Source organism: Acanthochromis polyacanthus, chromosome 4 (genome assembly GCF_021347895.1).
Source record: "Acanthochromis polyacanthus isolate Apoly-LR-REF ecotype Palm Island chromosome 4, KAUST_Apoly_ChrSc, whole genome shotgun sequence".
In the NCBI taxonomy this organism is placed as follows: Eukaryota; Metazoa; Chordata; class Actinopteri; family Pomacentridae; genus Acanthochromis; species Acanthochromis polyacanthus.
Genome location: NC_067116.1, coordinates 32,920,348 through 32,947,463, shown reverse-complemented (window position 1 = coordinate 32,947,463; position 27,116 = coordinate 32,920,348). Strand labels below are relative to the sequence as shown.

Genomic DNA, 27,116 nt, shown 5'->3' with positions numbered 1-27,116 from the left:
GCAGTAGCCAGAATATGGAATAGAGCTGTACAAGATTATTAATGCCCCATGCAGGGCCACCTTACCGATCTTTTATGTTCCATGCAGCTGGGTCTTCGAGTGCTGTACGAGTAGTAATTTAACGTTGCGTATTCCATCAAAGCAGCAAAGACAAACAGGAAGCAGACAGTGACAAAAAGGTCCATTGCGGTGACATAAGACACTCTGGGCAGTGATGTCCTGGCCACAGTACTGAGAGTTGTCATAGTTAGAACTGTGGTTATACCTGAAGGACAGAACAGAGGACAAACTCGTCTCAGCCAATCACTCATGAGTATTGATTGAAAAGTTGAGGATCTATTTTCAGTTTGAATGTGGTATTGAACTACAGTGATGGTTGTGGTTACATCGTTTCCTCTTCAGGCTATCAACAGCTTAAACAGTAGCACTTTAAACTGATTTTAATGTCTGTCTATTGTACCATTTGTCTCACTGACATTAAACTCTCAAGAGAGACCTGTGCCAACAGGGCCGGATTATGACAAATACTGGACAAACAACACAAAAAATTTAATCTGGTTGTTATTTTAGCCAGTTCAACAGACTGCCAGCAGCACAAGGATTAAACAAACTGAGTGGATCCTGGTTGACGATAACAGTGACTACGCCATTAATATTTGGGTTAAGGTCAATATTCTGGTTTCTGAAACATTTGGAATAACCCGTTTACATGCCTAAACAGACAGGGTTACTCCTGTTTACATGATCAGCGTAATCAATTGGGATATTCCCATCCAAACCAGGACGCACAGACGTCATGACGCAAATTGCGTCATTTCCGTTTCTTCTTCCTGTACCCAAAGGCAAAAACAACAGCAGCAGCAGCATCGGCAATGTGATGGATAATGAACTGTCTTTCACAATGCTAATAAAGTAATCCGTTTCCTCCTCGCTCCAAAAGTTTGGCGCTGTGTTACCGCGTGTTTGTTTCGCCATGTCTGTTTACCTCTCCTTGTGTATTTCCGGTGGGTCGCGCGCCAGACGCGGCAAACAAGTAGTTGCCGTACTCAAAAGACCAAGATTACTTTCGGATGAAACATGCGCAGAACGCAAATTAATGTTTCTTTCTATAGGGATATTCCGATGCGCGTTTATATTACGAGATATTCGGGTTAGAAAAGGAGTAACCCAGGGGTCTTATTTGGGTTTTTAAAAACCGGAATATGAGCATATTCGGGTTTTTGCGGGTGTTTACATGGCCGTACGCAACCGGGTTATTGCTAATATTCCGGTTATGAAAGGGTTATTGACTGCATATAAACGTAGTCAGTGACATTTCTGTGTAGTATTTCCCTCAAGGTCATTCTTGGGCACTTTAAACAGATGGAGCTCTCCATTTCTAAACGGAGAAAGAGGACTACTTCAAGCCCTGTAGATTATGAAGGAAGCTGTAGTTGAAGTTAAAGGGAAGAGATCACTAATACTCTGTCTAAACACAAAAGATCATCTCTAGTTTTATGACCATAAAAGACTAAAACTGCTCCTAAGAGCACAGAATTCATTACCCTCCAGCTGCTTAATGCTGTGAATGAATATTACACAATGCCGATTTGATCAGTTGTTGGCATAACTAGAATTATTGCTTTGTTATTGTATACCTCCTCAAACCAGTGAAGTTGCCTGTCTTGACCTGACTTTTTAATCTTTTGGACATAAAATGTCATCACTACAGCATTTTACCTCACAAATAGTCAAATTGTCACAAATAGTGTTCGATTCTTGACTTAAAGCCAAAGGGCCACCACAATCTCATCTCCATATCAGTTTATCCTTGATTTCAAATGAACTTTTGCACCAAATTTGAAGAAATTCCCTCAACAAAATATTTGTTTGCAAGAATGGGATCTATGTACGGACAGTCCTGAAACAACAGTGACTCCAGCCTTAACTGTTTTCCGCACACAAGTATTATGATATTGTTTGGTGAAGCCATAAGATTTCCTGTCACTGCATTAGTGTTTCTCATGAAATACCTGCTGGCTCACCACGGTCTGAAATCACCCCAGCACTGTTTGATAATGATCTGAAATTCAAAAATGTTGAAATAAACCTAACAAATGCTGCTACTCAGTCTAATACCTCTGAACATTTCTAAACAATAGACTTTGGATACTTTATTATCAGTAGCTGTGTATCCACAGGAAATCTGGGCCTATGCAGACACTTTATGGCTGACTGCAGTAACTTATTCATCTTTGTTGACATGCACTTCACAGTAGCTGCAGCTATGTTCTAGTTATATTAACTTCATGTAATGAATCATTACTTCTCACACACACAGTCCCACAACAAGGGTCCACTGAACCAATACCACACCGACTTGTTTATTAACATTATTATTATTATTTGCCAGCTATGAAAAGCGATAAATTATTTGCAGTGGAGCACCTTATGTAAAGTTTTATTTAATAGGTAAAATGTGGATAAACCTCTCCCTGTACACCCACTAGACTACTACAACAAATAGCATCTGTGGAAATTGTATTATATACCTTTCCATTATTATTTTATTTGTAGTAAATGTAACCATATCTGTATCCTGACACAGCGTCACTTAGCTGCTAAGTTAGAAGCTAACATTTGCATTTTGACCGGCAGCATGTCATTGATGTGACAAACGGTGTTACTTAGGCTGACAGGCATAAGAAAGACCTGTATTCCTCCCAGCATCTCTGTGTGGTTTCATTCTCTCTCTCTCTCTCTCTCTCTCTCTCTCTCTCTCTCTCTCTCTCTCTCTCTCTTTTTCCATGAGCTTTAAAGAGATGCCTAAAAGAAAAAACCTCCACATCTGTTACTGTTTCTTGGAGTTTCCATGGTAACAAGCTGCCCCCATCTATTTCAGGTGGACATCTCACACTTTTTCTTTAGCCTCTGCTTGCCACAATGATTACCCTTACCTGCCTTCCGCTGATGCTCTGCCACAGATTCAAGAGTTTTAAGCTTTTAACAATAGAATGAATGAGAAAGAAATTTAAAGAAAAAGCATTTATTGTTATGGACGGCTTATTATGGAAGCTGTGAGGTGCTGCATTGAATGTGTATAACAGAACCGAAGTGCAGTGAAGGTGAAAACTTATGCATGTAAAGAGAGTAATAACTTGTTACTAAGTTAAATTAGTAGTCTAACTATCTGATACTGAGGCTTATACCTGAGCTCAAGGGTTTGCTGCCATAAGCTGAGTCACCCTGATCATTTTCTACATCTTTAAAGGGCTTTATCTTTACTGCTACACTGGCTTGGCTTGCCGGATACCTTTACAATCTGCTTACATCTGAGATCCATTCATTATCTTTTCTTTCTTCCTCTTGATTTGTGTACCATTGATCCACATGCTTTAGAGCAAAGATGACAGATTAAAGGCACTAGTTTCAGTGTACCTGCTCAGTATGAAAAGGTATAGAATTTTATTTAATTTCCTGAATAAGTATGGAACAAAGAAAAGAGATTATGGAAAAATTTTGTGCTTCTAGACTATTGCCCTTATTCTGTTTTCTGAACAATAAAGTTCAGAATTCTGAAAATAAATTATCGTTTTTACAGAATTTGTAGCAGGCAGCCAGCACAGCATGTAAAAGAGTGGAGGCCAGAGTGAGCTAACTATGAAATTTGGACATTCACGCCCAAATTAGTACAGAATAAAACAAATGTAGCAATATCTGTGGCATGTAAACATAGTATTACAAATAATCAAATATTAAATTCATCTAAACATTTTTATTTTGGTGCATTGATGTGGTTTTCAAAAAAATTAAATTAAATGTGAAATTTAAATTGTTTAACTTTTGTCATCTAATTTTGGTTCTTTTGTATGAAAGTATGGGTGCATTTATAGTAATATTCATCAACTGTTTCATTCAGTTTTATCAGTGCAGCTTGAATATGATCCTGTGCACTGAACTTGTCTGTTTTTTGCAGTAACTGTAATTTGTACAAACTACAGTACCCTAAGGTGCAATGCTGTGACAATTATTAGGCAGTGAAATAACATACACAGTCAGAATGTAACATACATATTCAAAATTTGATTTTAAAGCAATTTATTTACACAATAATTATTATTTACTTAGATGCCAAATATAGGTGGAAAAAGCTACTGATACCTGGACAATGTGTAAGGACCTTACATTTTCTACACCTGTGGAAGTGCACAGTAGAAAACCTAGTGTCGGACGAAACGCCAACAAGGCAGCATGACACTGTTGTGGAGAGTGGCTGATGTAGCATTTTTCTTTCTTTTTTTAAAAAAAACTCCTGTACATAATGAGTGAAATCCATGCATTCACAAACATAGATAAAATGACAAACTTCATGCAACATTGTTAATGATGGCTCACAGGCTAATATTTTTTGATGTCGAAAGGGGTAATATTGCTTTGGTTTAACATTGGATTTTTGTCCGTTCCTTAATTGAAGGCCTAAGGAAACAGAAAGTCACTGAAATATGCAAATAATGAATAAAATATAAACGGAGAAAAAGAAACAGAATGTTACCTTCACAGAAATGCTCCACAGGACTGCAGAACAACAGAGAGCATGCACAAAAGAGGGAAAAAGCATAACAAAACAGAAGAGGGAGATGGAGTGACAAACAAATATCCATGCAGTGTTGATAACAGCACAAAAACATGAAGCGTATTTTAAGGAAAACATGATTAAAACGTAATAAAAAAAAAAGTAAGATCATGAGAAGATGCCTGCAGTATTTTTTCCAGTTACAATGTTTTGTTTTTTCCCTTTGGCTGCAGACATTGTCCCGTCATAACCCGACAGTATAGTGATGTCCCACAAAGGACAGACCTGCTGAACAGCAGCGAGTACACAGTACCTAAAGCCGTTCTGGCCGGAGTGGCGTCCTTTTTGATCCAGAAGGACACCCAGGAGAGAACCACTGTGAGGATGCAGGGGATGTAAGTCTGGATGGTGAAGTAGCCCATTCTCCTACTCAGGTCAAAGTACACCGTCATCACCACGTAGTCACCTGTGTGGGAAAAAACACAAGAATGTGGAAGTTTACGGAAAGACATGCCTGTTGTCACTGTACTTGACATTCTGGGATGAAATTGAGTAAAGCCACCTCATAACTTGTGAGAGATGCAACAAGTGTTGTAGAGTTAGCTATTACACTCTGACTGGTTACTGCCAACTGGTGGGAACGCTATTTTACCATGATAAACTTCGTGAATACTGACTTCTTTTGTCAAAGTACGATTTACCATTTCAAGAATTAAACTTTCAAGCTCATCAGTTATTAAATAAAAAAGTTATAAACCAATCTGTGTAGTTGGTCACATAAGCTTTGCTTGTAGCTCATGAGAAAACCTATATGGAGATGATACACATGACTATGCGACGATTTCAGGTGCTTTTGAGGCTGAGATAGTTATCAGGAAGGCATCTCTAATTCATTCTGCAGCATGGCATCAGGTCTGAACATCCAGACAGAGCCGCAAAGAAACTATTTTGAGCCGTGATAAAAACAAGGAGTCGTGCAACAGATGGTCTGGCCCCAGCAGAGCCCTGATCTGAACATCACGGACTCCGTCTGGGATTACATGATGAGACAGAGGAAACTATGACAGACTGAATCCACGGAAAATCTATCGGATGTTCTCCGAGATGCTCGAACAACCTACCTGCCATGTTCCTTGAAAACTGTAGCTGTTTTAAAGTCTGTTTACAACAAATAGTGGTGATTTCGTTTTTTTTTCTGCTTACTTCCCATACATGCAGTAAGCACTGTACAAAGCTTACTGAAGCATACATTCAAGGGCGCCCAGATAGCTCACTGGTTGAGCAGGTGACCCAGCAGGGGCCATAGTCCCCAATGCAGAAGCCTGGTTTGGATTCCAGCTCAGGCCTTTGCTGCAGGTCTTCCCCCCCATTCTTCTCCCTACTTTGCTGTCTGGCTCTCAACTTGCCCGTCAAAAAGTGGCCGAAAAATAATTCTAAAAAAAAATAATATTTTTTTCAAGGCAGTAAATAAATGTAGTATGAAACTGTTTAATTTTTCCTCGGACATCTTGCTAAGCTAACAGGCCAGAACTTTAAATAATGTGAGAAATCCTAAATACAAGAACTCCGTAAATCTTGAAATTTCTTTGTAACTTTCTAGAATTGTGAATAATGATGTCTTAATGAGGGCGGTTTCCTCAGTAAAGCACCTGCAAAACAGTTGTTAAACTAATTTAGATTGTTTAAAAAGAACTACAATGCTGTGGATAACAAGGACAGATGGAGAAGAGGGGAAATAGAGTTGTGTTTTGTGGGCTTCTATTTTCTGTTCTTTGGGAGATCAGTGTAAACCAGGAGATGATGCAAGTGATAAAGAGACAGTAGGTGGTCCGACTAATGATTTGGCCCTTTATCCTAGCAGGGGCTTTCCAGTAAAAATGTGGCACTGACTTGGCGGTCTCCCTAGGAGTTCTACAAAAAGGAGGTGTTATTTTTCATTGACAAATTGAATCTTGTATTGAGAGTTATAGGCAGTGAAGGCCGTATGGATACTTTATCTGTTCAGCTCTGCTGTTTATTGCCACGTGGATCGCACTTTAAATTATTATTATTTTTTTTAGTTTTGCCAGTATTTTGTCTTGTGTGTTTTTATCCAGCATTTTAAACTTGTCCAAACAGTTTTGCTGGGCTTCACCTTTCATCTAAACATGAGTAGCAATGTGCCGCTGATGCGACTCTGAAACGCCACACAATCAATGCTTGAAGATGTAGTAACACACATATAATAACAGGTGTTGTTATGCCTGCCAACACTGAATATCAACACATATTTCCAGCTTGTGAGTAGCAATTTTGCAAATGTTAAATGGACAATTTGTGCTTCTTTACCTGCTGTAGTCTTTATTATGTCTGTAGTGTTTCTCAGGCCCATAAAATCAAACTGGTACAGACGCCAGGACTTTTGGTCAGCCGCCTCCACGGAGTTCTTCCTCCACTTGTATATCATCTCATCTTGCGGGTATCCATCTGCAATTACACAGAGCATGTGTGTGTGTGACCCTTGGTGCTGCATGGCACATCCTAATGATGGATACCCTGAGCAGACAGACCTAGGGCCACCCAGAGCAACATTTGTCTTGTGCTGGAGGCTGGTTAATGAAAAGACAGTCTGGAATGAGGACAGAGGCAGAAGGAAAGTAGATTAAATGAAAGCTTTTGGTTCAATAATGTACAGAATCCATCTTGATGTTGGACCTGACCTTCACATGATGTGCACAGAGCCTAGAAGTGCTTTTCCAATCGATCATGTGAGGTTAATGATGGGTTAATGATTCCATTTCTGTTTTGCTGTTGTGTTGGCCTGAATCTTGTCCAGTCCTAAGCAGACACATAATCATTTTAAGTAGAAAAGCCAACAGAATTATGATCTTGCCTGATGGCAAATTGATGTAATAGACTTTCAATTAACAAAAGCATTAACCGTGAGGGAAGATCTAAACTACTAATTGTTTTCAAACATGCTTGATGAATGAATTCCATTAACATTTACCACCATAGCTCTTTCATTTGCTATTAATGATGTCATTAAATATTTAGCAATCCCTGCTTGAATTTAGAATATTGAGCAACAGCTTACTGTTGAGAGCTGCTCTTTCACTGAGTAAACTCTTATGAATTGCAACACTGGGTTAGCAATATTCTGCAAGACATTTGCATAAAATATAAGTCATGGGCTCAAGGCAGGATTCATGATGCATTTCTAAGTGAACAATATTTATTAGATTTATTACACACCAGCTAAGGCTACATGCGATGCAGTTTATAATTTACAGGAAAGGCCACATCACGTTTTGAGCAATATAAGAGTATGTTACCACAGATGACAAAGATAATTAGCCAATATAAGTTTTGCTCATGGATAACACCATGTATTCAATATCTCTGGTCATATTTAGCCATTGTGTGCAGCACTGCTGTTATTTTTGCATCAGGCATTTAATTCTCCATGAGCAAGCAACTGACCTCTGATTAACTTTTCCTATAAATGTTTCCTCAACTTTAGTTTGACAAATTTCACATATTGCAACACATTTTGATTTTCTAACATAAAATGTATTCTCAAATTTGTATTTAACCAATACTGGCAATTGCTAGTCATAGCTAACATTTTTCAAGTAATGTTTCCCTGATGACCAGAATAGAACCATTCATGCATGATGTCCACTACAATGGGCAATTACATTTTCACACATTTTACCGTTGTAGCCGTTTGTATTTTGACCCCTTTTGTAAAGGACTGCTACTGTTAATGATTAAATATGCTAATTGCAGTTCTTATAAAAAGTATTCACCCGTTCAGATGTTTTGCTCCTTTGTTGCTTTTCAACATTGAATCACAGTCATTTTAACATGTCAAAGTTAAAACAGATGTCGATTGAAAACATAATGCATAAAATACATTGCTGCACAAGTATTAACCTGTAGTAGCCTGTAGGTGTAGTTATAACCAGGAGTACTGATTCACCAGTGACCGGACCTTCCAGATAGATACAAGTGTGTTTTTACACGTTTACTGCACTCAGGTGGTCTCCATTTCGCTGAATTAGGTGACTCGTGGGGTGAATACTTGCAATCACTTATTTCACATTGTAGATTTTTAATTTCTCTGCAGTACCTTGTAGAAATCTGTTTTTACTTTGACACAAAATATTTTTTTCCAGACATTTTTGTCAAAAAAGCAAAGGTGTATTGATCATGATTCAATGTTGAAAATCAATAAAAGGGGAGAACTTCCCAGGGAGTAAATACTTTCCATAGGCAGTGCTTTTTTCTTGTAAATGTTCAGTAGGGTTGAGGTGAGGCAACTTTGGAGGAAAGTCTATGACATTCGGCACTCCTCTGTCTTTGTTGAGTTGTCTTTAGGCTCATTATTCTGCTGCAGTATGAGTCCTTCACAAAGATGTAAACCAGAAGGTGGAGCATGTCTCTGAAGAATGGAGAGCTGCTTCTCTTTGGTCATGGTGGAGTCGACTCTCAGCAGGTGTCCAACTTCACAGTAGCAAACTTCCCCAGACTTTAATATTCCCGACAGCATGTTTCACTGTGGGTTTTGATTCACCGTGGTGTCTCTCTCCCTCCTGTTGGTCTCCTTACATGCACACGTCTGTTACTGCGGCTAATCTCTAACTGGGATTCATCAGTAAATACGACTTTTATCCATCATCCGCTGTGTAATCTTGTATGCCTTAGCCCACTCTAAGCGTTTGCCCTTGTTTCCCCCCTTGAGAAGTGGTTTAGAGATGTATTTTTCCTTTGAGACACTACTAGACTGCCTTCTTTTAACAGGACCTTTGTTGATTGGAGTCTTGCATTCGTTATTCAGTAAATTCTGCATCTTTGGTGAGGCTGCTTTTCTATCTGTCAGTGAACAGAGCTTGATGTATTGATCTTCTTCATGGTGTGCTCACTTTTGGTCTGCCTTATCTAGTGCTGAATACAACTGATCCAGTTTCCAAAAGTGTTTTAGAGCTCCATGCACAACCTTTCTAGAAACCTTCAGTCCAGATAGGATTTGATGCCGAAAAAAACCCTCTTTACTTTGAAAAACCATCTGACTTCTGACGCTTTCACTTAGTTCTGATGTCATGTTTCCCAATGTCAGTGCTCCATGAGCTGCTTTATCACAACAGGATGTTTGCCTGGGGATAAGAAACCTTTTGCTTTTGCTCAATGCTTTTCACCGCAGAACCAGGATCTAAATTAATTTCTAGCAAATTTATTTTGCCTCTTAAAAAGTCCCTGTTTGGGGGCTCGAGTACTCGTAACATTTTATTTTAGCTATTATTTCTTCATTGTGCTTTGACAAATCAACATGGAGCTTCAGGGGAAAGTTTACAACAGATGGATTACGGACCTTTTCTATTTTACTTCTGTATCAATTCTTAAACTTTCAGATTTTTTCCATGTTTATATGAAAATATGACAACACTTTAATGTACTCTCAGACTTCAGGACTGCAGTTTATGTTTGTTAAATTTACTGGCTGTTTGTTTTTGGCCTTTGCATTGGTTTTTGTTGACACAAATATAGAAAACCTCCAGATTTGTCCTTTAATATGAGAGGCCAATGATCTGAGTTGCTCTGGAGAAGTATCTGAATTCCCTACACAAAGTTCAACTGACTTGTCTTGGAAATTAATTTTCCCATTGGCTAAATTTCCCCTTACTCAGAATGCAAGATTTCTTTTTATTTTCTGATATTCAGCTGATGCTATAGGTAGCAGCAGAATTGTCATCTCTTCTCCAGCTGATTTCCCCTGAACTCTGGTGTAAAATTGGAACTCTGTTGTTATGTATAGCTTATTAAGTGACGCTGACAAATTAAATTTGTCATCTGTAGTGTTTTTCTGTTCAGTTCTATTGTGGTGTAGATACAGTAGCTGCACCTGAATAATCTGGGCATTTATCCAGTTATCTACTGAAAAACAAAAATAGACATTTTCAGCAGGAAATCCAGTGAAAAGAGGATTATTTGGATGTTACACCTAAACTACTAATTTACAACTGCAGGAAATTGGATAGCTCTCAGTAACAACCTGCAAATTAAAGGCTCTGATCTTCCCAAAATATGTAATATTCTCAGTCAGCAGCTTTGTGTGACACAGAGTTACAGCTTTCCACTCCAAAAAGCACATTTGACACAAAATCTATCAGAAGAGTGAGTATTCAGGTTAGTATTCTCTGTTGATGGGGCCAAAAATATATAATATACCTTCAGACATTTTTCTATTAACAGCAGATCAGACGACTACTTGCCTGTGAAAGGTGTCGCTCATTGTTAGAAAACTTAATAGTATCTTTCAGCAGAACCATTTTGGGTTTGTATACTCTCACTCCTCTCATAGCAAAGCTGTCCATCATTTGGTGCTAAGCAGGGAATAACAACTATGTGGTAGAGACTAAAACCAACTAAAATGAGATTGAATATTGGATTTATTGATAACAAAACAAGACACCAAGTGGCCAAACAGTCGGTTATTGCAGGTTTGAACCATCGACATTCATCCTTTTTAACTTTAAAAAAGAAGCTTGGAAACAAACACAGATATGAACAACAACAACAAAAAGACCATTATTCTGTGCACACTGTCCTATTAAAAAAATAAGGAACTATTGCCATCTTAAAGTGGTTTATTCCTTTATTCCATCTGAACTTTAACATTTTTTTAAAGTTGTTTTTTGGCCTTATTGTATCGGACAGTGGGGGGAGAGAGATGAAAAGTGGGGAGAAGAATGGGGGAAGGACCTGCAGCAAAGAACCATGTCCTGGATTCGAAATAATGTCCTTGTTCATTGGTTGCCTGCTCAACCTGTTGAGCTATCGGGGTGCCCTTAAGCCTCCACATGCTTCACTGTGTTTACTAGGTAGATGCTAACTGTGCCTGTCTTTCATTTGGTGCTGCACATACAGCATACACTCTGCTGCCTTATGTGGCGGGTTACTGAGTAGAGTGCAGGCCGTAACAAGTAAGTTTTAGACTGTGACCCCAAGCTCACAGACAATTAGACATTCTGTAGAGCTCAGTAATGATTCTGTGTTTCACATTAGACGTAGTCACCGTTAATAAGTGCAGCTCTAATATTATAAAGAATATTCAATAAACAACAGTTTGTTAATAAGGGTTTAAAAAATGTGTCAGTCCTCCTCAACACCTGACAGTGCACTGATAAAGAATTGTGATCAAAGATATTTTCTCACATGTACTGATATAAGACTGAATACATTTTGTTTTCACCAGCTGCAGTATGCCAGTTATCTATCCATACTCTGCTCCTTTATGTGTGTCTACTCCACTGTGCTGCCTATTTGCATTGCACTGAATCGTATGCCATGTTGATTATTTTAGTCCCCCAGAGGCATGATGACTTTAAAGATAAGCAAATCTAACTTAATCAGAAAACGCAGCTGTTGTCATGGAAACCAGCGCAAGGTCTTTTGGTAAGGAAATGGGTTTAATGGATCACAGTAGGATGGGTCCACACACGAGGCAGTCTGATGAGTAGGTTTTAAGCCCTAATATGCCGTACAAGAAGCCAGGTATCATCACCCTGAACCAGTCTGTAATCTGAGATACCACTATGGATCCACAACAGGGAACACAACACACATTTTTAAAGCTTAGCTGCCATCACACTGCTCTATTCACTGGGCAAAACCATGTCCTGCAATATGAACAAACACCAGCGAAATAAAGTACAAAATTTATCAAGAGATATTTTCATCGGTTACACTGGTGCACCTTACGTTTAGCAGGTCTGTCATGGTGTGTAGTATCATTTTTTCCCTGTGCTTTGACTCACAGGTATTTCTATAGTTTGTGGCTGGCCCGTAAAATTGAGTCACCGCAGTTTGTTCTGTTTCACCTTGGTGACATTTTGTGTATAAATTACATAAATTGGTGCCATTTGTTCATGCTGGTTTAGCATTTTTAAACTATTATTTACTGTATTTTGACTACCACCTGCAGAAGAAGCTAACAATAAAACAGGCTGCTTTCCAGTAAATTAGGGCATTTTGGTGCAGGTTTTGACAAATGAGCAGTAATCATGGTAGATGTCATGTTGATCTCCATAAAGACCGGCAGTGTTGACACAAACATGCCCCCAGATTTAGAGCTACAGTGTTGGCAACATTGATGAATAACTGCTATTTTGAACACCTTTTCGGAGAAGGCAGATTGTCAGCAATGGATGTAGACACATAAAAAAAGCAAAACACTTAACGTGAAAGGAAGCTGATTTGTGTTTCTTTGTGGTAGTTTTGAAATGGCAGTCTTTTTCATTTTTGTGGTGGTTTTGCAACTCTTATTCTTGTTTGTCTCTTTGTAGTACGTTTTGCTTCATTGTGGTTGTTGTCTGTCTTTTAAGGATTTCAAATGTGGTAATTATTTTCTCCTGATGGTTGCGTCTTTGTTGTTATTTTCAGCTCTTCAACATCCTTGCATATATAACTATTGTGGTTATCTTTTAGTCTTTCTTAGGTTTTGATTCTTTGCCGTCACTGATCAAAATCATGTGGTCACCTTTAGTACTTCTGTGTTATTTTTCACCTCTTCATGGTGCTTTTGCTAGAATGGTTACTGTTATCTCTGTGTGCTTGTTTTGTCAGTCTGTGGTCATTTCGCAGCTGTAATGGTTGTTCTGTTTCTTGTGGTGGTATTTTGTGGATGCTTTTATCTTTTCAGCATCCTTGTTTTGCAAATGTATATTTATTTTCTCTGTTTTTGAATTTTCTATACTTTCTGGTATTTTTTGTCTTTGCCATTTTTTGTCACTTTGCAGTCATATTTTATCTCTTTATGGTCCTGTTTCAAAAGTGGTCATTGTGTATTTATAACTGTTGTGCTTGTGGTTTACTCTCTTTTCATGGTCCCGTTTTTTCCCCTTTTTTGTAGTTTTTGTCTGCTGGTAGCGGTCTTCTTTCGCTTTGTGGACATGTTTTTGTCTCTCTGTGGTTGTTTGCATCTCTTCGTGTTCATTTTTATAGTCACTTTTGTCTCTTCATGGTCATTTTGTAACTGTGGTCATCTTTCATTTCTTCATGGTTGTTTTCCAACTTTGGTTGCTGTTTCATCTTTTTGGTCATTTTTTGTTTGTTATTTTTAATTTCTCGCTACATTGTTTGTCTCTTTGTTTACACTTTTGATTCTTTATAGTTGTTTTGTGTAATTTAATTGAATAGTTATGTTAATATATTCTGGTCGAGGAAGCAGATTTAATGTAGAGTCTGTCCAACCAGGGGTCATCCCTGTGTCCCCACTAGTGTTTAGACAATCCATACCATGTCCATGTTCTGTACAGATATAAGTACACAGCATGTGCTTAAATTTTCCTGTGATGTATTTATATCACATGGCAAACATGGCCCTATTTATTCATCTGCTTGTTTTTTTAAGCCTGCACGCAGCTGTGCACAGAACAGACAGTACTGATGGACCCAAACACCAGCTTGTGCTTGCTTGTGGAGAAAAAAACGAAGATAATTCATCTACAAATTCAGCAACTACTTTGCTGTACAAGATAAATATAGCTTATCATACTGACTAATTTTGTAGCCATTCCCAAAAGTATACTATGTTCTGTACTGGCCATTTGAAATAATGTTAGGCAGAGAAGGATATAGCATAAATAGAAATGCCCTGTACAGGCACGGTGTACTCACAGCTGGAGAAGATGAGCGGACACGAGTGTTCATCCATTGGAAAGTTGTGCAGCTGCAGCTGGCACTCTGCATTTATAGTCAACCTGTAAAGAAAACACAAGAATCATTTTGTTTTCTTCTGTTTTGGTACTGTAGCAAACAATTCATGTTGTTCAGACTTTCATAGTACGATATTTTAAACAGCAATTTGCAGAAGGGACTTTCATTTAGGCATAAAAGTGTATTTGTGCGACAGTGTAATAAATCAATACATTTTGGAGGAGATGTAAGTGTAGACAGGATAATACATCTTTAAATCACAAAGCTACTGCACATGTTATGCAGAGACACAGTATCTGCTCCTTTAGCGTGTTTTCTTTTATGTATAAAAAGCATGAAATCTGCTCAAGACCATTTCTAGTCAAACATGTTACAAAGCGGCGTTAAGCAGTTAAAAGAAAATGTCTGTGCATGTTTTTAGTGCACAACTTTTTAAGATGATGTTTTTAGGCCCAGGTAGAAGTTTGCTAGAAATGCTAGTAGAAAACACCTTTTGGTACATTTATTTTGCAGCTATTTTGATTATCATTTCTTTACAAAGTAATTTTTCAAGCCGTGTCCAATAGTTTAATGCACAGGTTCTTCAGCTAAATATCTTTGGGTTTTAGACTGTTGTTGGGTTGCATAGATCTGAAGACACCACATTACAGCGCTCGATTTAGACGGTCGCCAGGTCGCTGCGAGCGCCGAGAATGATAGGAGGTTGATGACATCATACAATGTGGCTGCCTCCATGAAGAAAACATGATACGCGGTTCAGCTCGATCGAGCGCTCGATTTGGACGGTTGCCGGGTCGCCATTTGCGACTAAAAACGTCGCAAATGGCAACCTGGCCACCGTCCAAATCTGTGGTCGCCAGGTCGCCATTTTAGTCGCAAATGGTGACCCGGCGACCGTCTAAATCGAGCGCTGCATTAGACTCTGGGATCTTTGAAGAATATTTTCACCACTGATTATTTTGTGGTAATAACTGACTGCTGTGTGCTAATTTTCTGTGTATCTGCTAACTGTGGCAGGCTTGCTGATCAACTCTGTAGCATGTAGCATTAAGTCATAAAAAGGTGCCCAGTTAAGTTACTCGAGGCTCATGCTAACGCCAAACTAATAGGAGCTGCGTCTCTTAGCAGACAGTAACTACAGCTGACATTCAGGAGCAGCAGAACTCTGATTACATGCTTCCAACAATATTCAAAACCAAGAGATGACGAGTCTCAGCGCTACTCTGCTGTAAATATATATACATTTTAGAGGGAACAGTAAATACTTACAGATTTCCTGGACTGATAAAATTTCTGCAATAGTACTTGAGCAGCTGTTTGCCGCAGCTGGAATAACATTAACTACTGTGACTGAGTGACTCCTGACTGGGAATTTTAATGTTTGAATTGATTAACCAGTAAAGCAGAAGACAAAGGAAAGTACTGAACTTTAGTTGTTCTTAGCACTTATTGTTCAATGAGGTGAAAGACTGCTGTTTAATACTGTAGTAACCCGGGGATGCGGTCGCTTGGACTACTGTTAAAGTAAATATTAATTGTTGTATAATATGGAGTTCTAAGTAACCAATGTTTGCTTATCTGTTCTTGTATTGGTTATAGATTGTTGTTCAGAATATTGTTAAAAAAAAAATGCTTCCCTACTGCAGACTGCTACTTGTTTGCTGTATTTCGTATTTAAGTTTTTTTTTGGGAGGCCAGTGGGTGAAATGCAGTTTTAAACTAAGCCGTCATTTTTGCTTTTTAATTTATAAATCAAGTAATCAGATGTTTACTTTACCTGTTCTTCAAATTCCTGATTTAACATTTTTGTAGCAAATACTGTCAGTTGTTAAGAATGTGTATATCAGTAATAATAACAAAAAACTTCCACTGTGTTTCATTAATTTCAATGATTAATAGATAGAAATAATTGTTAACAAGCCTGATCTTACGTGAAGCCCGGTGAATATATTTAAATCCTAAAGTAGACTTTTTTTTGTGGCAGTTCAAGTTATCCTGACCAAGAATAGAATGTGTTGTGGCTCAAATATTTGTTTGTCAGATTATTACATGAACATCATTAACACATTGTGTTTTTATTCCAACACTGCATTACATGACAGGCAGCACTTGTGTGAACAATAACTTATATATATTTTCTATATGTAGCAGTAACGTAGCTTATGCTTCACAAAACCCACGTCTCTCCCTCCATGCCAAGCATGATGGTGATGACCAAAACCTTCACACACTCTTTTTAGAAAACAGTCTACTGCAATTATCACATGTGGATATTGAGGGAAAGCGTCTGTGGTGTGATGTTATTATGAAGCCAGTATGTTGTTGACCTTCAATTATGAACCAGTTAAAGAAAACTAGTTGCATTTCTTATCTCATTGAGAAAGGAGGCTGCAGGAAACGCAGAGCATGCCCTGACCTCGTTGTACATCATGAAATTGACTGTGTCTGTTCACACATCGAACCATGTGGCTGAGAAACCAACCGAGATAACATGAAAGAAAGTATGTTCGTAACAGATGAGCTGCATTTTTCCAAAATGACTTCCTCTACCTGAAGTGCAAGATAAAAGCAAAAAAGAAATATTGAAAGGAAAGCTGTAAATGACAGTGTCCAGGAGTGGACACAAGACATAACTCAAATAGACTGTAATTCTGGTATGATCTTTCAACCTCATTAAGACATGGAAATGGGACAAAACCATGCATGTGGGAGAGGCATGATATCACGAAATGTCATCTCTGTTTACTCCAGCCAAGCCAATGCACAATTAATAGCCAATGACATTTCATTGTCTTCCTCTCATGCCATCTGCGGATATTACTCCTCAAAGTTTATCTGCTTCTGAATAGACAATAGAGCTGCATGTCAGAGAATCTAGAAGGGCTTTGTTTGTGACTTGACTTGTGCATCAAAATGCTGCTACTTCTTTGTTCATTAGGAAACTTTATAGTTCTTTGTGAGTTGTTTCCCTCAACACAGTACTCTTTTAATCACTGACACAAAATGAAAAAGTGTGACAGTCTTTCACTAAATCTGTCCTCAACATGTGGAGTACATTTTACTGAACTGGAAAACTCCTAAAACAACCAGCATCAATCACAACATCTGGAGATCTAAGTCCAATTAGAAGGAGAGCCCCGAAAAGACTGAGAACAGTCAAGAGATGCTTATTACTGAAGGAGCAGTTTTATCAATGTGGAGGGCTCTAATTACGAAAAATGCTGTCAGGCACAAGGGTGGCTGATTTAGTAAATTGGTCTTAAAGCTCGAGTGGCCAATTTGCACTTACAATTGCTGACGGCACGGGCTAATTGCTTTTGCAATGCTCTGTTTGAGAAATGTTTGCATTACAAATGGTTCTGAATAAATATATTACTGAAGACTGTTACTAAATCTGATGACATGAGGTGCAATGACCCTTTTGGGACTTTATGGACTGATTTGGTAGGTGGTGCTTTCCATCTCCTACCAAATGGGGAACAGTGTTCATCCCTCCAGTAGAGCTCCAGAGACTTGGACATTCAATGCAAAGACACAGTCTGACTCATCCCAACAGTTCACCCTTCATCCAAAATAACGCTGGAGTGCCGTCACAACAAGTCTCTGTCTGTCTTTGAGTCCAGAGTTAGACCACATACAAAATCTGTTGAGAGATCTGAAGGTGGCAGTTCAGATCCTTTCCATCCAATCTGATGGAGCTTCAGAGGTTCTGACTGAAAGAATGGATTAAACTCCCTAATTATAGGTGTGCAAAGCTTGTCGGGACACAAACCAAAAAGACTCAAATTTTTAACTGTTGCCAATTGAGATTCTACAAAGTACTACGCTAAAGATCCAGATACTTGTACATAGAATGAGAGATTTCTCTTTTTGGCTTGCAGAAACGTATTAGAAATTAATTATTTATTTTTTTGGAGAGGATAGTAATTTTGTGGATTTAAAGCTAAGCCTACAAAACAATAAAAGGGAATTGGGGAGTCTGAATACTGCCACAAAATACTGTATTTTTGCATGGGTTTGCAGAAAAGAAACGTTTAACTCCATTGTATTTTACCAAAACATTTTAAAGTAAGAGACTTATGTGCTGATTTCGGTGTTTACCTTAAGGTGTAAAGTATCTTCCCATCATTCCATATCCTGAGCAGCTGGTTAGGCATTGTAATCCAGTGGGAGTCTGCATTCTTGGAGTTTCTGAAGATGGTGTCTGGTAGCCAAATAAGTCCAACCATATTGCTGTTCAGTGTCAGTATTTTCATTGTGCTGTTGTATCTGAGGCGGCTGTCTGTCCACGTCTGGGCAAAGATGATGTCAATTTGATATTCCTAAAAATAGAACACAAGAAATACAAGACATGAAATGTATGTGAGTGGAAATTCTGCACAGTATCATTTGATGCCATTTCATCGAGAAAAACAAACATAAATGCCGTTCTGTGGCTGTAGAGAGAAAAAGGGCGCGACTTCACCTGCTACTCAAGAGTATTGATTTTCCTTGTAAAGGACACTGAATAGGATGGTTACGTGTTTCAGAAACATATCTCTGTGTGCCGTCTATCCATCATCTCTTTTACCAGCAGGAGCATTTATCATTTCACTTGTTGGCCGGCCCGAACGTCGAGCACAGACCTCACCCGACACCTCTCAGCGATCAGCTCAACTCACCATTGTGCTGAGTGCAACCTCTCCAAGGCTGCAGCTCCTCACAGAAAATCGGTGTTATTCACTTTATCCATGAGAGGTGACAATGACTTCGCTCATCAGTAAATGTCCACGCCTCAGTATTTTTAGAGGTGAATCGAGGATCTTCTAGCAGTGAGGTGATGGTGCTAACCACCGAGTCACTGTGCAGCACTTTTTAAAATATATGTAAAACATAAATGGACAGAAATTTTAAGATTATTTTCGCAATGCTTCATCTTTGTTTAAATTGTTTTAAATATTGACACAATTATTTTCATTTTGACTGCAAATGTTTATCTATTTGAAACATCTATTATTCATTTCCTTGATTACCAATAATTGATATTGGTCCTTGAAAACACAAATATTGGTCGACTCCTAGTATTTATACACTCTGAGGGGAGAAAGGCGTTTAAGTGGAAATGTCCCTGTGCTAGCTTATTGAGTTTAAACCTTCTCGTAGAACTGTTGCATGACTACTAGTCTCGAAAAATGACTGAACCAAAATATAGCTTCAGTATACAGATACAGAGATGAATTTCCCCGTAGTGTCTTGACTTTAACTCCAGTAAAAAGTATGTGATGTTTCTTTGCCACTTGGGGGCAGTGAGACCAAATTTAAAACACAACACTGACATATCTGGAGGGAAATCTGTGGCGGTTTGGCTGCTACATGTTCCCCTATGTTCACTACCAGGACAGACAGACAGGAGATGATGCATGCTTGATGTTTGTTTATGCAACCAGGCTTTATGTTTTCATTATATGTGTTTGTCATGGTTGGCATCTCAGTGTCATCCAATTGCCTATCGCCTGTAGATTTCGCTATTGTTTTATTGTCAAGAACTCGTGAAACAGCAGGTCCAGGCTCTGCACAAAATTTGCCTCCCAATGGCTCTGAAGCTGACTACTCAATATGATCTATTATCATGTTGTGGCATTACTAGGAGATATGTTCCAGACTTTTTAGGAGAAGAAGCTTGTATTTGTCAGAAATGCAATACATCTCGGTGAAATTCTGTTTTTGTACATTTCAGTTTAGGTCAAAGTGCAGGATCATGATAAGTCGCCTGGGGCAGACAGAGTTGAGGATGTTTCTTAATGCTCTAACAGTGGCAGCTCGGCAGCCAGTGATCTTCTGATCAGTATCCCAGTATTCTTGTCAAGTTTCTGCACAAATTAAACAAATGGAATATGTATGTCATTAGATTATTTGTATTAATTTGTTAGCATTAGAGCTGCTAGTTGTGGGTTTAGCTACTCTTACAGTCTATTTTTCATGCAAACTTGAGTGAGTTTGATATCATCCTCCGCATCTTTACTCCCAGCCAGAAAATGAATGATCTGAATCTAAATGATCTTGTGTGGGTTTATTAAATTCTCTCCTGACTTTTTTTTTCTTTTTGTAAAAGTAGTAACTCAGCCAAGATGCCAACAAATAGTTTAAAGCCTTCACTTCTATCTCTCCTGTATCAGGGAAAGTTACAGCGTCTCGTTCAGTCCCATGAAAATGAAACTATTCAATAGACTGACGTTATAGAGCTCATAATGGTTGTGGTGTGTAGTCTTTTCTCAAAATCTAAAATAAAATGTTTTTTTTATCATGTTGTATTGTTTACATTAAAAATAGGCACAACATATAACTGGGGTATAGCATACAGACGTGAAAGTTTCTGGTGATTTTAACACCTGTGGGTGTGAAGTATTAACAGTGAAAAGCCGATTCTTGTTGGTCACACATTTCCCAAGACTGCATGAACATTCTCGTATGGAGGTACATGACTGTAGTCTGGAAGACTGGTTCAGAAAAGGCTGAAATTGGGAAATAATATGTGTATGGAGGAAATGAACAAAGATAAATCTTTTGCCCACACACAAAGAACAAGATGTTATCATCTCCAATGCAACAGAGCAAGCCATTAAAAGCTGTAACTCGCAAATTTCCTGAACCCGATGAAAACAGGCTCAATAGGTACCACAGAGATAGAAAACATTCATGTCAATATAATACAAATACCTTCCCATGAAATATGAATGTAATATTACTGCTAGTGAAAAGCACAAAAAAGAAAATGCTACTGATGGTGGAATATAACATCATTCCAATGTAGAAGAATTTCCAGCGATTCAAAAAGAGCTTTCAGACTTTATCAAAATCTAACATTTTCCCATGAAAAAAAATTAAGGAAGTTAATATAATTCTTGAGAAAACATATAGTACAAGTGTCCCAAAAGTGGGGTTTCTGATGCAAAGCTATTGCAACAAAAATCTGTGGCAGTCTGTATTTTTATGCGGTACCAAAACACTAAATATGATAGTTCTACATTAATCCCCAAAACAAGATTTGAAATGCATTATATCTGTTCAAAAAAAAAAAAGCAAAATACACTGAAAGTACAGAATTTATCTACTAGAAACTGTAAAAATACAGAATCATTGGATTTTTTTTGACTTACCCTTGGCCTACTGGTGTGGCATGTGGCTGCAATGGGGAAAAGTGTCCCACATTAAGATTAAAATTGTGGTTTTTGATCAAAATAACTTGATTCTGCCTTTCTCATTAGAAATTCACAATAAATAAACAGTGTCCACTAGAAAAAAGAAAATTCTCTGCTCTGTGGTGCATTTGGGAAGTCCTGACTGACTCAGCTATGACCAACAGTCACATGATGAGATTTCAAGGATTGTTTGGCTGAACTGCAGGCTGTGTTGATGCAGAACAAACAGAAGTATGGAAACTACTTACAGAGATTGAGAGGAAAGTAAAGCATTCTTGATCAATGAAATTAATACAGCATGGCTCCAAAAATGGTGAATTCAGCATGGCAAAATATCTTTCTAGGCTTGTGGTACAGAGAAATGTGAAAAATATGTAGTTTGTTGATTTTTATTTTTATTTTTTTGTAATTATTCATGGTATTATCACGGTGTCATACTGCACAAAAAACATTTTGAGCTCTGTCTGCTTCTAGTCTGGTATTATCTACTTTGTAGAGTGCCTTTAAGTGTCCTGAAAAGCACTATATACTTATTATTATTGTAGCCATGGATGTGCTGTTTCCATATTACAGTTTGAAATGAACCCACAGCAAGAACCAGCCCAGAAATTGTTTGAGGTTCATAGACTTTACAGAATCAAATGTTGGTTGTAAGAAAGTGGAAAAACAGGGGAGCTATTAAAGATGCTCTGACGCTGCCAGACAAAACCCCAAATCTCCTCAGCAACAGTTGCTCTTTTGGTTCTTTTTGGCAACAATACAGATGAAGATGTGCACTATATTGCAATTAATGATAGCCTGCCCTTCTCAAGCAGCCTACACATTTTCATACTGCTGCCACCATATGAAATGCATTTGACCTTTTACCCAGTCTCTGCTCCAGTTTGAATAGCTCACCAATTACACTGAAGTCTATAATCAAGAGAACCACTGGGTGCTCATGACCTTTAATTGTGTAGAGCTCAAGGGATTTGAAAAAAAAACCAAAAAATTTAAAAAAAAAAAGCCAGAACATTAGCCAGGATTTAATGACCAGTGAGAGAAAAGGGCTGCTGATCAAATACACAGAACGAATACGAGCTGAAGCTTTCACTTCTGGGCACAGTGAGTTGCAGATGGGAATGGAGGAGGAGTAAATCACAAAACAAATCAAAACGTCCTGCTTTGGAGTTTCTCATGTAATTTCCCGTTCTGAGGTAATATTAACTATGCTGAAAGAGTATTGATCTCTCTTCCTCTCCCTGCAGCTTCCAGTCACTACAGCAGGCATTGTTGGGAAGAAAATCACTTCACCTGCCATGGAGGAGCGACTACATTAAGGCTGCTGACGTGGAGGTACTGTAATTACTTAGATTCAATGTAGTTGTTCTGCTGTAAACTACAAATGTACTCCACATGACAATTTCATTCAAACTGAATGAATTATCCCCTGAGCAATGACATATATGTATCGATCATATTCCACCTGGCAGGCTTAAACAGGCCCTGAAACTTATTTTCTGCATCCTTTAGTTCCATATAGAAAGAATCTTTATGTTACAAATATTGTAACATTGTGTTAACAGTTTGAGAAGTGCCCTTTGTCATTTCAATGTGAAAAACCAGACTGCACACAGCGAGGTGCATAAAGAAATGTTTTTTTCCTATTGTAGTGTGACCTTTATCACATCCAACACCTTCATGATGAACTGGAATGTCAGATGCGAGTCAGGTGTTATCAGCATCAGCTGGACCTCACTAATGCTCTTGTGACCGAATGGGAGCAAATCTTGGGAGAAAACACTGTCCTCCCTGTAAAAAAGGTGAATCCGTAGAGTGTATGGAAAAATGTGCCTGGTAAGACCCACATTTTTTATGTGTTTAAATCAGAAGGAAACTTGGTGCAACGCAACATTATGTTACATTTACAGGAAAAAACCTGATGACACCAGCACACAATTAGGGTATAGATTGAATTGTAATGTTTCTGATTTAGTTTCAGTTCTTCATGGTTGACAAAGTAGCTGCTGAGCTCGCTGTACATCAGCAAACAAATTTGTTAACTAACTAAAGCAGCAACGCTCTGAACTAACTAGCCTGGAGACTGACGTTCTCTGCTGGAAAGCAAGTTCACCTATTTCCTCTATGTCCACATACCTCCTGTGGAAGAGTTACTAACAGGGTTTCTGCACGGCATTAATAGTCCTTAAATTGATTTTGTGAAAATGAAAGCCTTAAATGGCATTAAAAATCATTAAATTTGATTCTCAGTGGCATTAAAAATTCTTTCTGCAGTTTTCAAGAAAAATATTTGATAATAATGATATAATTCTAGACTGCGATTCCTCAGACATGTGCATCTGCCTAAACATGTCGAAGCGTTGCGTTATTCCGGCCGGTTGGGTATAATTGCCAAAAACTGCATGTTTTTAAAGTGGCCGGCAGGCTGGACCAGGTGGAGGAGAGCTGGGAAATGCAAATTCCAGCAAAAATGGCAAGTTTTTGACACTTCCGGTTGGGCTTCATTTTTGGAGCCAAATGCTACGTCTATCTTTATATACAGTCTATGATTTCACCAGAAACCAGTGATTAGAGAAACACTAAAGACAGATTTGTGAATCAGAAGTTTGTTTTTCCTTTTTCTATCACCCATTAATCATCTGATGACTCCTCAGATTGATTTGCTGTCTCTGTAAATAAAACTGGACATAAAACAGTTTAAACGTGCAGCAGCTATAACAGTAACATGCTGCTGACACACGGATGCCTCATTACTAGTAGTCAATTATGCCATATATTATATCAAAGGGACCAACGCAGTACTTTTACTTTAGTACTTTACTATATTTTCCCACTGATATTTACAAACTGTTGCTCAAGTATAATTTTTCATGCAGCCCTTTTATTTGCATATTGCTGCATCGGTTATTTTACTTGGGTAAAAGATCTGAACACTTCTTTGTTTAAATAAAATTTACTGTGCTGTTTCCTAGAGTGACCAGCGCTTGTTACTGCTTCTTGGCTCACTAAAGACTGAAACTTTTCCAACTTGTGGCTCCACTCCAATCAGGGATGTAATTAAAGGTGTTTCTCTTTAATTATCATTCTAAAACACCTGCTTTTCTTCCCAATGTCAGTCATCATGGATTTACTTTTTAAAGATATTGTGTGGAAAGCGAAATGCTTAATTCCGTCATTCATCATGCTAAGTTGGGTCAAGCTGAACAGATGTACTCTTATAATGGGATATTTTCCCATCAGTTTTCAAACCATGTGGACAAATGGGAATATTACTCATTATTGAAAATATGCACATTGCTTAATGTTGACTTTGATGTGTATGGAATTATCCTGCCACAGTTTGTTCGTTTGAAATGACCAGAATACAAATCAGACAGCCGCTGGGCTGACTAATAGCTCAAGACGGGATATACAGCTGAAATGTGAAGCAGCCCGGCAGAAGCCACATGCCAGGAGGACACTGCTGCTCTGTGCCGCATGCAGTGGTGCAGCTTTTCATTTCTGTGAGGAGCGAGCAGAAGCATATCCCAGTGACCTTCCTGTCCTCTAATGCAAATAAGGCTTCATTAATGATTTTTTTGATCAAAAAAAAAAGTGTATGTATGAACCCTGTCCCATACTGCGTTGCCTGAGCTGAGCAGGATACAACTAATGCAGGTATACTAATAAAATAACACTCTTACATCTAATTTTGTGTAGTTTTCATTCATTTTTACTGGTGAAAACACACTGTTGATTGTGTATGTGTTGTTTAAAATGCATAGTTGGATGTAAAGTTGGCGTTGGGGCGTTCGGATCTCAAAATTAATATCCGGATACCACCGTCACGACCGAATATTCGGATATTCAGGTCCAGGCCTATTTAATACTTAAAATTTTGTTGGAACATTCAATAGCAATTTTAAGTTCAGTCTTTTTCTTGTGATTTAATTTCTAGTTAAAGTAATCCGGCGCTTACTTTTTCTATTCTTTAATAGAACTGCAATGATTGACAGCTTGGTTGTCAACTATTCAATTAATAAGCTACTATCTTGATAATTGAGTCAATATTTTTTGATTCCATCTTCTTAAATTTGGATATTTTCCAGTTTCTTTAAACCTTCTTGACAGTATTTTTTCACCACCTTCTGACATTTCAAAAACCAAACAACTAATCGATTAATTGAGAAAATGATTGACAGATTCATCATCGGTAACAATAGTCTGTTGCAGCCCAGTTCTTCACATTCCCCACATAACGGTGTTGATTTTGTTAGTTGTTAAAGCTATTTTTTATTGGCATTAGAAAGAAACCACTGTGTTGCATTGATTCAATAATGAATTGATAATATATTGTTAACATGGCCAGCTTTCGATTAAGGAAATTGTTTTAAATTTGCATTCCTGACATCCACCTTTAAACTGTATTATAAGTATCCAAGTCCTTTAAACGTTTCACCATGTAAACATCACCGTAATGCACTGACATCACACGATAAATGGGTTCAAGATCGTTGTGAAGTTCTAGTTAACACTGAGCATAACTGCATGCCGAAAACGTCTTTTTAATCTGAACTTATGCTAGTTTTGATAACCTTAAAGCAATCTGTGTAAATCAGTGAGAATCCAGACTTAGCTTTCAGCTGGAGTAATCAATGGAAAACATACATTAAGCAGCAAAACTGAATATGGAGCAAAAGCAACACAATGTCAACAGGAAAACAACATTTTTTAACCCTTCTGTTGCTCTATTTCTTTAGACAATTTTGTAGTTGTACCATTTTTTCCTGACACTCCAGTGAACTTCAAAACGTTATGGACTGTGATCTATTTTTCAGTTCTCCCACAAATTGAACAGAACTACTTTTAGAGTAAGTGCTTCTTTTTGAACACAAAATCGTCATCCCTTCCTCTCTTTTCAATTCTGCCTTTCACTGCAGTTCAAGGCCATTACATCCCATTCAGGAAACAAAATGACACGTGGGCATCCACATCCCAGCTAAATTAACAGTTTTTCTCTAAATTCTGTAGTACGTTCAAGTTGCATCGTTCATTTCCCGTCGAAGTCCAGCACCGGTTACGTCAGCACATACTGAAAACTAGGGCAATGCACACAGCTCCAGCTCTGCAGTGTGAAGCTGGCACTTAATGATTATGCAGAAAAAGGCACACAGTACATACTGTATCTGTCCTGTGCTTTGAGACATCTTGTCACGCTCCTTTGCTGGCTTGAAGTCTCTCCTTGTCCTCATTAGAGGCAACAAAAGGTCACAGGGAAGGAGGAGACAAACTTTATCTTCCACCTGGTGGGATCTACTGCTCGGGTTGCACATGTGCAGTATGATGGAGATGGAATTCCCACAAGTCACAGTTGGATTCAGTTTTGATTTAGGGCACTGTGATGTAACAAAGGCCAGGGTGCAGGTCCTTTGTGTTAAAACGTGACATGATATATGGCTCATACATTTTGTCCCAACCTTCACTTTGAAAGCAAATTAGAGGGCAAGCATGACAGACACTGCAGGAGTTTCTTGATTATAGTTTAAAGATATGCAGGTCAGATGAACTGGAAACTCTATACTACCCATAGGGTGTACTCCACCTGGCACCTAGTGCATGCTGGGAAATGTTCCAGCCTGTCATGAACAAGCACAGAATAAATAGATGTCATGCCTTTTGTCCACATATGTGTTTATATAGAAATCAAC

General features: G+C 38.3%; 1 protein-coding gene across 1 annotated transcript in view; it reads right to left on the bottom strand.

Moving 5' to 3' along the window:
* The window catches only part of LOC110956458 (gamma-aminobutyric acid type A receptor subunit gamma3), a 68,275-nt gene that overhangs the window by 6,209 nt on the left and 34,950 nt on the right, over positions 1-27,116 (bottom strand). The window contains exons 4-8 of the mRNA XM_022201954.2: positions 18,353-18,573; positions 14,213-14,295; positions 6,881-7,018; positions 4,866-5,018; positions 66-265 (exon numbers count right to left, since the gene is read on the bottom strand). Coding sequence (XP_022057646.1) covers positions 66-265; positions 4,866-5,018; positions 6,881-7,018; positions 14,213-14,295; positions 18,353-18,573 — 795 coding nt within the window. The remainder of the gene's footprint in view (positions 1-65; positions 266-4,865; positions 5,019-6,880; positions 7,019-14,212; positions 14,296-18,352; positions 18,574-27,116) is intronic.